General features: G+C 43.9%; 1 protein-coding gene across 15 annotated transcripts in view; it reads left to right on the top strand.

The window, feature by feature from the left end:
* APBA1 (amyloid beta precursor protein binding family A member 1) overlaps nucleotides 1-15,879 on the top strand; it is a 156,115-nt gene that overhangs the window by 117,473 nt on the left and 22,763 nt on the right. For all 15 annotated transcript variants that reach the window (XM_053299363.1, XM_053299362.1, XM_053299374.1 and 12 more), the window contains 2 exons: nucleotides 5,783-5,822; nucleotides 10,277-10,422. In XM_053299363.1, coding sequence (XP_053155338.1) covers nucleotides 5,783-5,822; nucleotides 10,277-10,422 — 186 coding nt within the window. The remainder of the gene's footprint in view (nucleotides 1-5,782; nucleotides 5,823-10,276; nucleotides 10,423-15,879) is intronic.

Below are 15,879 nucleotides of genomic sequence, written 5' to 3' on the forward strand. Positions count from 1 at the left end.
GGATCTTTGATATGTCAGTCACTTTGTTGGTGGACAGACATAGCCAATGGGAGAAGACCACCCTTTTTAGCAAAAGTCACCGGAGTTGACACGACTGATGCCTCCACTTTAGACTATGGGGGCACACTGTGACAATCTCACAGTGGCAGGCCTCTGGTCCGCACATAAGAGATCTCACCACATCAATTTTCTCAAATTCTTTCCAGCCATCGCTAGAGAACAAAATGATTCTATTGCCAATGGACAACTCAACTACCAAAGCCTACCTAAATCAAGGTGGAATGTGTTGCAGGAGCCTGTCCCATCTTGCTATATTAATTTGGGACTGGTGCCTTTGCCACCAGGTCTGGCCCTCAACCATTTATATCCCAAGGAAAGAGAACACATGGACAGATTTCCTCAGCCGCCTGGACCACAACTCCTGGACCACAGATTTTCAGCCTTTGGGGTCAACCCCAGACAGACCTTTTCACAATAGTGGACAACAATCAGTGGTTTGTTTGTTTTTTTCAGCAGCAGGGGAGGGCATCACCTGGATTCTATAGGATCTACTTCCCAAGGTGCTGCAGAAGATTCAACACGTCAATGCGAACTGCATTCTGATAGCCCCCTGGTGGCCTCACCAGTCGTGGTTTGTCATTCTGTTGGAGCTAGTAAACAACCTGTTCATTTGGTTGTCCCAGCATTGGGACCTCCTATCCAGAGAACAGGGGGCCATCCTCCACCCGGGTGTATGCGCTCTACATCTTATGGCCTAGAAGATCTACCATAGATGACCCTGAAGTTTTTAGGGGCATTGAAGCCTCGCAGAAGCCTTCTACCAGAGCCTCCTATGCCGCAAAATTGAAACGTTTCACTTTCTTTGCTAATTCCGAAGGGATTTTCCCCAATAAGGCCTCTATGCCATTTCTTATTTCTTATTTTCTGCACTTGAAGAAGTTGGGGTTTTGTGTTGCTTCATTGAAAGTTCACTTGGCAGCAGTTGCTGCTTTCACTGAAAGGGTGCGGGTTTTTTTCTAGACGTGGTTAAACAATTTTTCAAAGGTTTACTCTGCATGTTTCCCCCAACCATCAGTTTAATCCCCCCACTTGGGAAATGAAGTTAGTGCTTATTTTCCTCATGAGGAAACCCTTTGAGCCTATGGCTGAGTGCCCCTTGTGGTGATTGATTGATGATTGGGTTTCAAGTCTGTGTTGATTCTTAGTGATCACATAGATAAATTCTCTCCAGGATGATCTGTCTTCAGCTTGGCCTTTAAGGTCTCTCAGTGGTGTATTCATTGCTGTCGTAATCGAGTCCATCCACTTTGTTCTGGTAGTCCTCTTCTTCTCTTGCCTTCAACTTTCCCCAGCATTGTAGACTTCTCAAGAGAGGTGGGTCTTCGTATAATGTGTCCAAAGTATGATAGTTTGAGCCTGGTCATTTGTGCCTCGAGTGAAAATTCTGGATTGATTTCTTCTGTGATCCATTTGTTTGTTTTCCTGGCTGTCCATGGTATCCTCAAAAGTCTTCTCCAGCACCAGAGTTCAAAAGCATCAATAACTTTTCTATCTTGCTTCTTCAAAGTCCAGCATTTGCATCAATAGAGTGTCACAGGAAAAACCATTGTCCGAACGATTCTAATCTTTGTAGGTATACACACGTCACGGCATCTAAATATCCTTTCCAAGGCCTTCATTGCAAGTGCTAGTCTGGGGCATATTTCTTGACTGCTGGATCCTTTACTGTTGATGGTTGATCCGAAAAGGCAGAAGCCACCCATCACTTCAGCATCTTCATTATCAATTTTGAGGCTGGCTGCGGTACCCGTTGCCATTAGTTTAGTCTTCTTTACATTTAGTCGTAGTCCCATTCTTTCACTGTGCTCCTTGAATTTCATTACTAGATCTTGCAGATCATCCACATTCTCAGCTATCAGAGTGGTGTCATCTGTGTTAGTGCAGGTTATTGATGTTTCTTCCTCCAACTTCAAAACCACGCTCATCTCCTTCCAATCCAGCTTCTCTCAGTATATGTTCAGCGTATAAGTTGAATAAATAAGGAGAAAGTATACAGCCTTGTTTTACTCCTTTGCCAATCTGGAACCAGTCTGTTTCACCATGTTCTGTCTGGACTGTGGCTTCTTATATTGTGTCTAGGTTTTTCATGAGAACAATGAGATGTTCTGGTACCTCTCTTTTAAAACAGCTTTCTTACTTGTAGTATTCTCTGCAAGGCACGTAGCAGAGTTGAGAGCACTCAGTGGAACCTCCGTATCTGTTGTTGTTCCATATTTGTCATTGACAAAGTGCTACTTTGCACTCATATTTCCTTTCTCCCTAAGGTAGTATCTGTTATATTAATTCTCGTAGACGTGCCTCTGTGGGGATGCATCCCGGCAACCCAGCAGATTGGCTTGGCAGCGGAGGCGCCAGATTGGCTGGGCAGCGGTTGGCCACGTAGGGAAGTGGCCGCTTGGGGAGGAAAGGAAAGGAAGGAAAGCGGGCAAGTGGAGAGGAGAACTGAACGGACTGGGGAAGAAGGGAGGGGGAAGCTGTGGGGAGAGAAAGCAGCGGAGACTGGCTGGGCATAGACAAATGGCCGGCCACTTTGGAAGACGCTCGCTAGAGGGAGGGCCGTGCAGGAAGGAGCCGGCTGAACACTTGGCCGCCTGACTCACCAGGGACTGGAGGAAGGAGGAGGCGGCAACAGCCAATGGGGAAAACACAAGCAGGCTAAAAAGCGGTGGGGGGGGAGCACGAATGAGAGAGAGAAAAAGAGAGATAAAGAGTGGAAGATGGAGGAGAGAGCAAGCTGGGGCAGAGGGCTTGGTGGGGAGGGGACTGGGGCAGAAGGCTGGAGGGGAGCGGACTGGGGCAGAAGATGGGGGAGTTACTGCAGAGGCAAGCGGCGGGCCACGGAGCCAGTACTTGGCCCAGCAGTGGGCCTGCCAGGTGGCGGGCCCGGCCCACCCGTGGAGGCCAGGTGGTGGCAGGCCCGGTTCGCCCGTGGAGGCCAGACGGCGGCAGGTCCAGCCCGCCCGCGGAAGCCAGGCGGCAGGCCACCGAGGCCAGGCGGCGGCGGTGGGCCCGGCTCGTCCGTGGAGGCAAGGAGCCCGTGGGAGGCCAGGGTGGGAGGGAACTGGGCAGCGAAACTTCCCTGTTCGCCTCCCGGGAGGAGGAGCAGCGGCGGCGGGGCCCTTTCCAGCTGCCCGGTAAGGCCTGTGGCAGCAGAGGTAAAGAACTCAGTGTGGGGAGGGGGAGGAGGGAGGGCAGGAGAGAGTGGGGCAGGAGAGGGGGGGGGGAGCCAGTCCCAAAGAGCGCGCAGATGCTCTGTGCGGGTCGGCTAGTCACAAGTATATTTCTCAAGACACTTGTTTGCCTCTTTTCTACCCCTCCCCCTCTGCAAATGAGGAGAGAATTTGGCATAATCTGGACATTAAGAGAGTATTGCCCTTCTACTTACACTGTACATGCTCTTTTAGAAGCTCAAAGGCGCTTTTCATCTGCTAAGTGCCTCCTAAGAAGGGCAAACCAGTATCATCCTGACTATTGTCTGCTTGGATAAGGTCAGCTATCAGATTGGCATATTCTCTCACCAATAATCCTTCCCCGTGAACTCTTTGTGTGCACTCAACAAGAGCCATCTCTACTTCCACGGCTTTCCTCCAGGGAGTTCCCCTCGCTGCTATCTGTCGAGCAGCCACCTGGCCAGGTTCATTGTCTTTTGTTCACCACTACGCACTGGACATCAGATCACCCAACTTGGCTCAGCAGTTCTCAACACAGTCATTCCATAAGGTCCCTACTGATCCCACCATCCAAGTGAATGAGCTCGTTACTCACCCATTAGTGTGATTGGGCAACAGGACCACAACAAAGAAAGTCAGGTTACTCACCTGTAAAGGTAGTTCTTCTAGTGGTCATTTGTCCAGACCCACAGCCCGCCCTCCTCCCTCTGCAGTAGTGCCCTGTTTAAGTGCTACAAGCGACAGTCTACTTAAGACTGAGGTAAGACAAGTGGGTCAGATACTAGATAGCTAGAAAGGGTGGGGCTTCCTTTTGTCAAAACTCTGAATTGAGCTCTGGAAGATTCCAAGATGTGGCCTGCGCAAACACTCATTAGTGTGATTGGGCAATGGACCACTAGAAGAACACCTCTTCAGGTGAGTAACCTGACTAACTTTTCTACGGGTCATTTTTCTCTTGAGACTTTTTAAATTTTTCTTTTTCCAAGATACTGTGGCATTCTCAAAACTCCATCTGGTACTATAATCTTACCACCAAAAGATGTTTAAATGAAAACAGTTCTGTCCCAATAAACACACTAATTCAAATTGTTCATGGAATTTTGTGATAAGATTTGGTGTTTACCATTGATAAAAGTCTTTTCTCACTTGCATTTTCAAGTATCAGAAGTTTACCCCTGGTGGCGCAGTGGTAAAACTGCCACCCTGTAACCAGAAGGTTACAAGTTCGATCCTGACCAGGGGCTCAAGGTTGACTCAGCCTTCCATCCTTCCGAGGTCGGTAAAATAAGTACCCAGAATGTTGGGGGCAATATGCTAAAATCATTGTAAACCGCTTAGAAAGCTTCGGCTATAGAGCGGTATATAAATGTAAGTGCTATTGCTATTGCTATTGCTACCCCGGCAACTAAAGTACTTCACTTCTGTGGTGTCCATACTGCCAGATCAAGAGTAAACTACTGTTCTTCCACTCTGCTATCCCTAGGCTATGAGAGAAGCTTAACATAAAACTACTACTGGTTAGGTGTGAATTCTACTGCAGACAGAGCCAGCCTGTTAATGAAGTATGGTGGGGAGATTGCCTCAGGCTGGCAGCAGATTGGTGGAGGGCCGGTGCCTTGTAGTTGTTACTGCTGCCCCAGGCCGCCCCACGCTTCCTGATGCTATCTTTGCCTCCCTGTGCATTTTGAAAAGGTTGGGTGGGATGAGAAGAAGGAAGAGGAGGAACAAGAATGGTGGCCAAGGTAGCTGCTGCCAAATAAGGGGAGATTGGGCAGGGAATGGGTGTTCAGTGTGCTATATGCTGCGAGAGGGGGAAGACCAGGTGTGTGGGAGGCATTGGCATGTGGTGTGTTCTGCACGATGCAGATGTGGAGGGAGAGTTTGGAATGCAGCATCATGCCCTCTGTGCCATGGCGGGGAGAGGGGGAGGTTAGGGCAGTGGCTTGCCACACCACCTCATGGCCAGGCCTGACTTCAGTCGGAGCTCACCTGCCAGTGACTCCAGTGGTAAACTACTAGCACAAACAAAGCTTTAATCTCCCTAGAAATATGGTGCTATTTAGCTCTCTCTTGAAAAAGTAATTGCTAAATTCAGATTGGCCCATTTTTAGTACCTAATCAACTCTCTGGTTTGTAGCTTTCTATCACTAAGTAGTATTATGGCAAACCATCGATATTCTGTAAATAGCTAAACTTGAACAGATACGAATGAACTAAATTTTTACACAAATAGACATATAAATGTAATTCTAAGACCTTTAACATTATGCTAGATGCTCAAATCTTGAATTTTTTGCCAGTCTGTCATGTATCTGTGACATAATGTATAGTACTAACATTTTTTTCACGTGAGAAACCTGCCAGTCATACTGAAGGTAGTCTGGATATGCCTAATTGATGCTAGTGGTATATACTCCACTCCAGGATAACCTCTTAATAATTAACTAATACTTTGAAACATTTGTTCATATTTCATAATGTGCCATCCACAAAGACTGGATAATAGCTGTCATTGCATGATGAATAATTTGATATCTTTGTCTTTATTACAGTCAAGAAAAAGTTTGGCTTCATTCCCAACGTACGTTGAAGGTAAGCAGTCAAACATATTTCTTTAGTTTTTTTTAAACACTGAACCTAGTGGTTGCTCAGGGGATGATGATGTATTTATGTGCCACTTTCCCACAAAAAAGTTCTCCAAGCAGTTTACATAGCAAAAGAAATGAAGAAGATGGTTCCCTGTCCCAAAAGGACTCGCAGTCTTTGAACAGCCCCCACAAACTCTAGCAAAAGCCACTGAAGAGACACTGTGCTGGGCTGAATGGGGACAGATGCTCTCCAACTGTTAAATATATGAGAGCCACTACTTTAAAAGGTGCCTGTTTACCTAGTTAGCAGAGAAAGCCATCTTTAAATGCTTTGAATCACATTTTTAAAAAACCTCTCTGCAAAACATTCAGAGAGAAGGTTCTAGCTCAGCTATTCCCTGCTATACAAATTTTCTACTTGCAGGGCCACTGTGTCTGGGGAATATGGGAGTTGTAGTCCAAAAACAGCTGAGGGGCCTAAGTTGAGCAGGCCTGATGTAGAGGAATGTCTTTTAAATGATTTCCACGCTCCCCTCTCCCCACAGCCCGAAGTAGTACAGTCTAGTCCATTGCCTCAGAACTCCTCATTCCTTTGCATCTATTGACCAGGCCTAAAGCAAGTTCTATCAAATATTTAAATCTAGTGTAGGCTTTAGTGGCTTGCTGCCCTATGCCAAATTCAGCCCAGGGAAGGCCACTGGCTGCTCCCTTTTACATCTGCTCTGAGCTGTTGTATGTTTAGTCAGCTGCTGCTGTTGCTACTAGTTCAAACATTATAGTGGTGTTGACCAATGCCACTGACTTCCAACAGTCACAGCAGCAGCAATCCCTAACTAGTGACATCCTGGAGAGCAGTTGGGACTCGCTGTCTCTTGTTGCCATAGAGGTCATGTGTGAATTAGGACACAGAACTGTCATATGCCAACTGAGGGGTTAATGTGCAAGATTCTGGTGGCCTTCGTGAAATAAAGTGTGATCGTATAAACCTGAATCTAAATGTTTTTCTATACTGCCCATATGATCATTCTGAGAGCATATTCATGTTCAGACTTGGGCAATACCCAGTGCATAACTCCCGTCATAGCACTGTCCTTGTAGATTTTTGTTGTATGTGTTTTTTAAAAAAACAACTAAGCATTACAAGTAGTCCATTACCCAAAGGCTTATTGATATGTTTTTGTTACAAAGTGACCTATCAAACTTGGGCATCCACATGGTGCCAAAGCTCCAAATTACCTAACATGCCTCTGTTGATGCACTAGGTCAAAACTGGACTGGGACTTGAAAACACTTTCAAGCAGGTTTGTTTGTGCATGCTGTTAATCAGCACTGAAACCAACAGTAACAAATAGTCATGTTGCCTGCATGCTTCTGACTGTACATGAAATTCAGTTCAACATATTGTGGGATCAGACCCTTTGTCTTTTTAGATATCCATGTGAAGCATCCCATGATTCAGCTGGACAGCTAGTAATTGACCCCCAAATAGCTAGTACTTGAGTACTTATATTTTTATTCCATCCTACCTTCTCAAAGCTGCATACATGGTTTCTTTCCCTCTGCCCCACATTTAATTTTCACAGCCACCCTGTGAAATGTTAGACAGAGAGCTGTTGTGCCAAAGTCACCCAATGATTTTGTGATGCTTAGATCTTTTCTTGGCTTTGCTTTCGTTCACAGTTGTAAACCTTATTCAGAGGTCCCTTGTTTCTCTGTGTGTCTCTCAATATAAAACACTGCTAGCTTATGCTAGTATGCACAGTCTTCGAAGCCAGCCTTAAATTAGCATAGGTTTCGGTCCTGTGCATCCTTAGTAGGGAATAAATCCCATTCAACTCACTGGAACTTGCTTCTGAGTAAACATGCATAAGATTGGGCTGCTAGTCAGGGACCATAGTGGAACCAATATGTCTAAATGGTATGCATGCAAGCTAAAGTGGCTAATGGATTATATTGTTATGAAGATGGTTTGATTCTAATTTAGTTGCAGTTTTTAGTTGAAGACTAATTTGCTGCGTGTGTTTTGTTCTTTAATTTAAATGTTAATATTTTTTGTTCCCACCCATGTGAATTTTTCTTGTATTAAAGAAAAACAGTTCTGCTTTTTAGTTAGTATACTGTACCACAAGCCCCATGACTTTTTATGTTTTTCTGAATAACTGCTTTTTAATCATCGTACAAAATGAATGCATTTGCACCAATGTGACAATTGTACATTTCCTTATGTTTAGGCAACTAAAGATTTAAAATGAGTGCATTTACAATGAAGTTGCCATTCAGATTTTAATTCTGTCTTTCTGCTGAATTGAATCCATAATTTAAGAAACCAATTCCTTGCAACTGTTTTTTTAAATTCATAAGAAGTAGAATATACTTTGGGGGCCCCTAAATTTCATTATAAGTGGATTGTCAGAGGGACATTTTATTATATTTAGGATAATCAGATTGGAATACTACAACTGAAAAGACTAGAATCCAAAACTACAGCAGTTCTTACTGCAAAATAAACAAACAGCATTCACAATTGAACAGTGTCTTATCTCTGGCAGTGGGACCATTTGTAATGAATTGTAAACATATAACTCCAGCAATTCACACAATTCTCTCACTTATACCCATTCTTTGGACCTTGGTCATATATGGGTGTAATGTAGTCTTTTTATCAGCACCTGCTTCCCACTTCCATTGATGTCAGTGGAAGCAAAGGGAATCTTAGTGCTTTACAAATAGAGCTATGTCATGTATTAGCTGGAAAGTTCTCCCTTCTATACCTAGAACCTTTATCAGGGTTATTGGACTAAACTGAAATTCTCTCTGTTCAAAAGGGATAAGAATAAGCCCAGTTCAGATGTCACATTCCTGGTCCAACAAGCCATAGTTTGTTGGAATCCTGAATGAGCAACAAGCTCCAGCATTCCCTTCTCCTCTAGGACATCTGGTTTCATGGAGGGCTTCCTAGTTTGGTGCCTTAAGAGGCTGTGGATACCCTTCAGGATTTGGGAGTTGGATGCAACAGTTGTTATTTTAATTTTAAAAAACCAAGTTGTTCTGGTAAGAACTAATCTGCCCACTTTCCTTTCACTATACTCTTTATTGGTGATTACAGTCCTCACAAGTTAGCCTAATTCAGTCTTAAACATTCACACATCCACCATTTTGAACTGGGGTGGATGACATCATTACAAACTGCACCCTTGAGCTATCCCTATGCGTCCCTACACCTGTAGCAAATTTGGTTCAAATTGGTTAGGCGTTTCACAAATTAGACCACTCGCATCTCAAATATTCATGCATCCACCATCTTGAGTCAGGATGGATGACATCATTACGAACTATGCTGTTGAGGTGTCAACATTCAACTGTATACATTCAACTGTACCAAATTTGGTTCATATTAGTCCAGGCATTTCAAAGTTGATAGGGGGATACACGGACGGAATGTCGGGTGGTCTCATAAGCTTACTTTCCTTATGGAAAGTAGGCTAAAACACTATTTACAAGACTGGTGCCTCTGTAGATTTACCTGCCCAGTGCCAAATGGGGTGCTTGACACAGAATTGGATTACTGAAATCTCGATCACTCTTGCAAAGAATTGCTTGGAAACATGTGCTGTGTCTAGAGAAAGTCAAGAGGAGGTTGGACAGGGCTTCCATTGGTCAGGGTGTAAGACCTCAGACCCAATTCACTGTTTGCAGACAAAACCCCTTCTATGCCATCTCCAAAACCACTTCAGCCACCTGCATCAGGGCAGATCTGTGCTAGTCCACCACAAGCTGAATTTAGCTCCTAGTGTGCACTGGAAATGCTTGAACAGCAGCGTTGCAGTCATATGTCAGAAGTGGAATTGGCCTAGGCTTTTTCTCATGGCCACCTCACATGGAGTTGGGTGTGAGAATTCAACCTCCCCAATGAACCACTAATTCCTCCTCTTCCCTCTATACCCCTAGTCTTCACCAACCAATCATTTTTTAAAAGGCAAAAACCTGAATCTTGGAAGCAAGAATAAGTGAATACTCAGAAGCTTATTTCATTGCATAATTTCCTTGGTGCACACAGCTCTGTTTACACTACCCAGCATCTCCATGTTTTTAGATTTCTCATGTTATATAACCCTGATGGACTGGAGGGCCATAGTTTGGTGAGGGCATGTAAACAGTGTGTTCCTTTCTGGAAAGGAAGGGGGTGGGGAATACATTCAAGTTACTTTGCTTCAGGGTGTCGCGGCAGAACAAGTGAATGCAAGAGTCAGATTGGATTATTAAATGCAGTCTCTGCTGTAGAGAGGTTGGTCCTTCTTTGTCTGCTCAGATTGTGTTGAATCCTTTGCTATCATGATGAATTTCAAGCACTCCAAAGCTGCATTTGCAGCCTCACACTCTGGCACCCAGAGTCGTGTATTCTGTCTTTTTCCCATTAGTAACACAGTTTTGTTCAATAATCCAATTTTTCTGTACTAGTTCCTGGGCCCTGTGATCCTGAAGACTTAATTGATGGAATCATATTCGCTGCCAATTACCTTGGCTCTACTCAGCTTCTTTCAGACAAAACTCCATCCAAGAATGTGCGAATGATGCAAGCCCAGGAAGCTGTCAGCCGAATCAAGGTGAGGAATCTCATTTTGCTGCCTGTGTCTATTGAGGTTTCAGACCTGCAGCTATGAATGATGCATGTCTAAACTCCCTTCTGAAAAATACTCCAGGAGTAGTTTTTGGTGACTGAACCAAAAAGCTTTGACAAATTGTATCTATGCTGCTTTTGTATACTGTGGATTAAATATACAGTGATGAAATTTATTACACATTCCTTGAAATCTGTGGATTAAAAGGAGGCCTAGAGAAAACTAGCTTTTTTTTTTTTTTGCACTTCTAAACATTCAAGGAATTTCCCAGTCCATCCCAAATATGTGGAAATGCATGCATACAGCGCTGTAAACACTTACATACTGTATGCATAGGACAAATTAGCAGGGTAGGGGAAGGGAAGGATGTGGCAAGGGACTGGATCCATCCCTTACAGTTTTGAAGTCCAGTCAACATTATATTGCATTGTGATTCAGCCCATTTTCTGGAACCGCTTATATGATCAGTCAAGCAGATGCAGCATACCAAGCAAAAAACCTCACCTGTATGACGACACTGGAATGAATAATGAACACATTGTACAGAGAAGAGCGAAAATATTGGTTGGGTTGCCAAGCTGATTCCTTGCACCTATCTGTGCTTTATGCTTTTAAGCTACTTTCAGCTGAATTTTGTGTATTTTCTGGTATATAGAAACCCAAAGTTTATAATTAAAAAGTGTCTATAGACATGTATATGTTGTCCTTTTTCAGTTGTTGTTTAATGATGATTCACAAACCAGCTAGCTCCTAATTAATAAACTGCTAGATAATATCTGATGTTGGGCATATGAGTCCTGGCACTATCATTGTTGCATTGCTGCCCGGACCTGATAACAGCTATTTGACTGCTGTCACAGCCTAACGGGACCACTGAAAGAATCTGGGGCCATCAGATGTGACCAGTGTGGCACTCTGAGGACTATTTCATTGCAGGGAAGTTGCTTTTATAGACATACTTCTTGCATACTAAGTGGGCTCTTCCCTGTGACAAGACAAGCACTGATTGCACCACTACAGCTGAAGCCTCCTAATAAGAGGGGCTGTGGCAAGTTGTATTTGTCAGCTGAACTGAATATAATTCTATCTGGAGCTAATGTTCCACCTTATTTGTGGATCAGCCTGTTGGTCTTCTTAAGTAAATTATAAGGAGATTGTGTGTCAGCAAGATAGACCCCAATCCAAAAAGCATGGTCACATAGGGTCAGACTTTTAAAATGAACACAGGTACAGTCATACACACAAAATGTACAAGTGGCAGACATCTGGACAGAGGTATAATATACTGTCTGGACAGAGCTAGTGTTGCTTCATAATTAATTTGAGCTACATCATGTTATAGGGAGGGGAAAGGGAGAATGCAAGACAGGGAGGCAGTTTGTGGCAGCAATCCCACATCTGCTGTAATGTGCTGTTTGGCAGGACTGCTGGTATGCAACCCCCTGCCCGTCCCTTTGTGGAAGTAACCCCCTGTGTCACTCATTAAGCAATCTCCACACTCTGGGGAGGAATTTCAAACCTGTTCTTATGCAGCAGAGAAAGCTGGTGAAGGGGGTGGTGCGAGGGGGGGGGGTCATTGTAGGCTTATGCAAGCCCTTTTGCATGTACGGTACTTAAAGAAACTCTTCAGATTGTGCTGCTTATTTATTTTCTATCCTGCACTTCCTCAAAGGAGCCCAGAGCAGCGTACATGGTTACGTTTATAGCCATCTTGTGGGGTAGGTTAGACTGAGAGATAAGAGACTAGCCTGGAGTCACCTAGTGATTTTCATGACTGAGGGGGGATTTGAATTCAGGTCTCCCTGCTTCTAGTCCAAGATTCTAACCACTACACCATGCTGTGTTTAATGCATTTATACATTAAGTTATCTAATGCTATGAAGAGTTTTCATGTGTGAGATTAAGGACAATCCATATGAGCAACAGAGACTAGTGTACCAGGCTGCTGTACTATCAAAGGGTTCAAAATGCATGTCTGTATCTGTTTATTATGTATGCCACCACATGAACGCACACACACATACAGTCATGTTTTAAAGATATGCTTTGTCAAAATGCCTTTATTGATTTTCAAAGGCTCAGGCACATTTAAACATTGTTGTCACAGCTATTGGTATATTTTTATGTTTATATGTATGTATGTATGTGTTTGTTTATTTATTTATTTAACACATTTCTATACCCATACTGCCCCATACACAAGTCCATGGGAGGTTCTCAATCTAAAAACACAACCATTAAAACAGCACAATAAAAACAATATAAAATACAGATATAAAAACTCTAAAACGAAAAACTATAAACTAAAAGCCTGACTAAACAGGTATGTTTTCAGGTCCTTCTTAAAAACATCCAGATAAGGGGAGGCTCTAATTTTGTTAGGAAGCACGTTCCAAAGTCCCAGGCAACTCTAGAAAACACCCAGTTTCGAATCACCACCAACCAAGCTGGTGGCAACCGTGACTGGACTTTGCCAGATGATCTTAATAGGCAAGGGTTCATGAAGAAGGGGGCATTCGCTTAAATACTTTGGACCCAAATTGATACCGTATCATATATCATATAACTGATACCACCAAACTGATACCATATAACTTTACATATATGCTGATGGAATCTGAGCTGTGGGTGACTGACCAGGAGAGGGATCTTTGGGTCATGATGAAAGTGTCGACTCAATTGGTGGCAGCTGTGAAAAAGGCCAATTCCATGCTAGGGATCATTAGGAAGGTGATTTAAAATAGAACTGCTAATATTATAATGACCCTATACAAAACTATGGTGCGGCCACACTTGGAGTACGGCGTACAATTCTGGTCACCACATCTAAAGAAGGACATCGTAGAACTGGAAAAGGTGCAGAAGAGGACAACCAAGATGATCAGGGGCCTAGAGCACCTTCCTTATGAGGCAAGACTACAACAGTCAGGGCTTTTTAGTTTAGAAAAAAGATGACTGCAGGGAGACATGATAGAGGTCAGTAAAATCATGCATGGTGTGGAGAAAGTGGATAGAGAGAAATTCTTCTCCCTCTCACACAACACTAGAACCAGGGGTCATCCCATGAAATTGATTGCCACAAAATGTAGGACCAACAAACAGAAGTACTTTTTCATACAATGTACAATCAACTTGTGGAATTCTCTGCCACAAGATTTGATAGCCAACAACATGGATGGCTTTAAGAGGGGTTTTGATAACTTCATGGAGAAGAGGTTTTTCATTGGCTACTAGTTGGAGGGCTATAGGCCACCTCCAGCCTCAAAGGCAGGATGCCTCTGAATACCAGTTGCAGGGGAGTAACAGCAGGAGAGAGGCGGGGTGGAGGGAGGCCAGCAGCAGCTGGTACAGCTGCTGCCCTCTAGCCCCGCCCCTGTGTCTGACACGGGGGGCATGGTTTAGCTCTCAAATGTGGCCACACAGCCCCATTTGGGAGTGAGAGTAGCATGTGCTGCATTAGCAGCACAGGCAGGAGCAATCCTCCCTGCCTTTTAAAGGCAGGGAGAACTGCTCCGGGCAAATCTAATTCCCATATGGGGCCACATGGCCCTGTTTGGGAGTGAAATCACCCCGAACATCTGACGTCAGACGTGGAGTGTGTGTCTGGGGCAGAGAGGCACATCCCCTGAGGGGCAGTGGCCCAGGATCTTTGAACCCATTCACCCAATTGTGACTCCACCCCTGGAGAGAGGGCATGCCCTCAACCTCTCTCTGTAGGCTTCCAGCGGCACCTGGTGGGCCACTGTGAAACAGGATGCTGGACTAGATGGGCCTTGGGCCTGATCCAGCAGGGCTATTCTTATGTTCTTATGTTTATGTTCTTATGCTCATATATCAAGTTCAAAATGTAATTCATTTGAGCACTGTGTAGATACCTACTGACCTTACATAGCATTTGGTCTTGCCTATCATGCATTCAAAGATGCTTGCTCTGTATAATTAATGGACAGACTTGGTTTAAAACTAATGAGAACTGAGGCTCTTCAGAATTCAATTTATGCATTGAATCTTATTTTTAAAAGTACCTTTAGTGAATTCTATCACATATTAAACCCAGAAGCCGTGATCCAGCCAATGTTCAGCACCCTTAAGTCCCATTGGCCAACATGATACACAGCAATAAGTCAGTGGGAGAGGGGTGGCATGTTTGCAAAGAGCCTCCACCATCCCTGTGTGAAAGACATTTGTTCAGCCAAGCAGGTGTAGTGGGGGAACAATTTTCATGCCACCCCCCTGCTGTAAAAGACCATCCACTTGCATAAATATGTGTGCGACCCTCAGGTACATATTTCTGCAAGTGTGAGTGTATTTTTCAGTGAGGGGAGAGAGATGAAAATAGCTCCTCTGCACTCTCTTGGCTGCACAAGAAACTCTTCAGCACAGGAACACTGAAGGCACTTTGCAAACACACAGCCTTTCTCCCTCTGACTTGCTGCTTAGTATCATGTCGACCATTAGTTCCAATGGGAGAGTTACACACATGCTTAGCTCTTATTTATTTCTGTGAGACCTAAAAGTGCTGAACGTTTGCTGGCACGCGCTTCACATAGCAAAAATATATTCTGAGTAAAAGAATTACTCACAACTTTAGGTCTTTGGGTATGTTTTGAAGATTTTTATATTCTGTATTTAAGGTCATTTTAGTGGGTTATTATTTGTTGTATTGTCAAACTAGAAAGGATGATATGACTCAGACAAAATTGCCTGAAATTGCTTGTTTCTTTCTTAGAAATAATCTTACTGTGCCCCCGCGCGCCCCCCCCCCCAATATCAGTTTGATATATTTCTTGTAACTTGGTTAGGTTTGTTGTCCTGTATGAAAATATGGTAAAATGGTGCAAGTATTTTGTGGCTTCTTCTGTTGAAATCAAGATTAGCCTCATTTATGTAATCCTGGACGCAATTTCTTCATTAACTGCAGTTCTCAGTTGGGTAGCTAGTGGGAGCTGCAGGTGAATTAGTGGGTCTTAAGTGATATTAGCAGTAATTCAGGCTGCACTGTGCAACTTACTTAGAGGTAAGCTTCATTGAACACAGTGGGACTTACCTCTGAGTAGACATGCCTAGAATTGTGCTGTTAATATGCTAGGTCCCAATATGGTGCCCGGGATCATGTTTCCAGCTTTCTCTTATAAAGTGAGAGGTTTACCAACATTAGAAAAAGGTCTTTTGATCCAGAGTTTTCATTCCTTTTCATTGAAGAGGGCATCTCAGTGAACACAAATGAAGCATTTGTGGAACTGCTCCTTCCATTGTTGTAAATGGGGAAACACTTGCATGTGTGAAAACTCCTTTCATCCACACCTACTTCTTTGTGTTCCTTTGCATGGTAAATCCCATTCTCCTCTCCAGTCTCTCCTCCTGGATCGTGCCTCACCTTCAGACTTGGAGACCACAGTGAAACTCTAATCCATTTCCCCAGGGTGAACAAAGCTCTTTTCA

Source organism: Hemicordylus capensis, chromosome 2 (assembly GCF_027244095.1).
Source record: "Hemicordylus capensis ecotype Gifberg chromosome 2, rHemCap1.1.pri, whole genome shotgun sequence".
NCBI lineage: Eukaryota > Metazoa > Chordata > Lepidosauria > Squamata > Cordylidae > Hemicordylus > Hemicordylus capensis.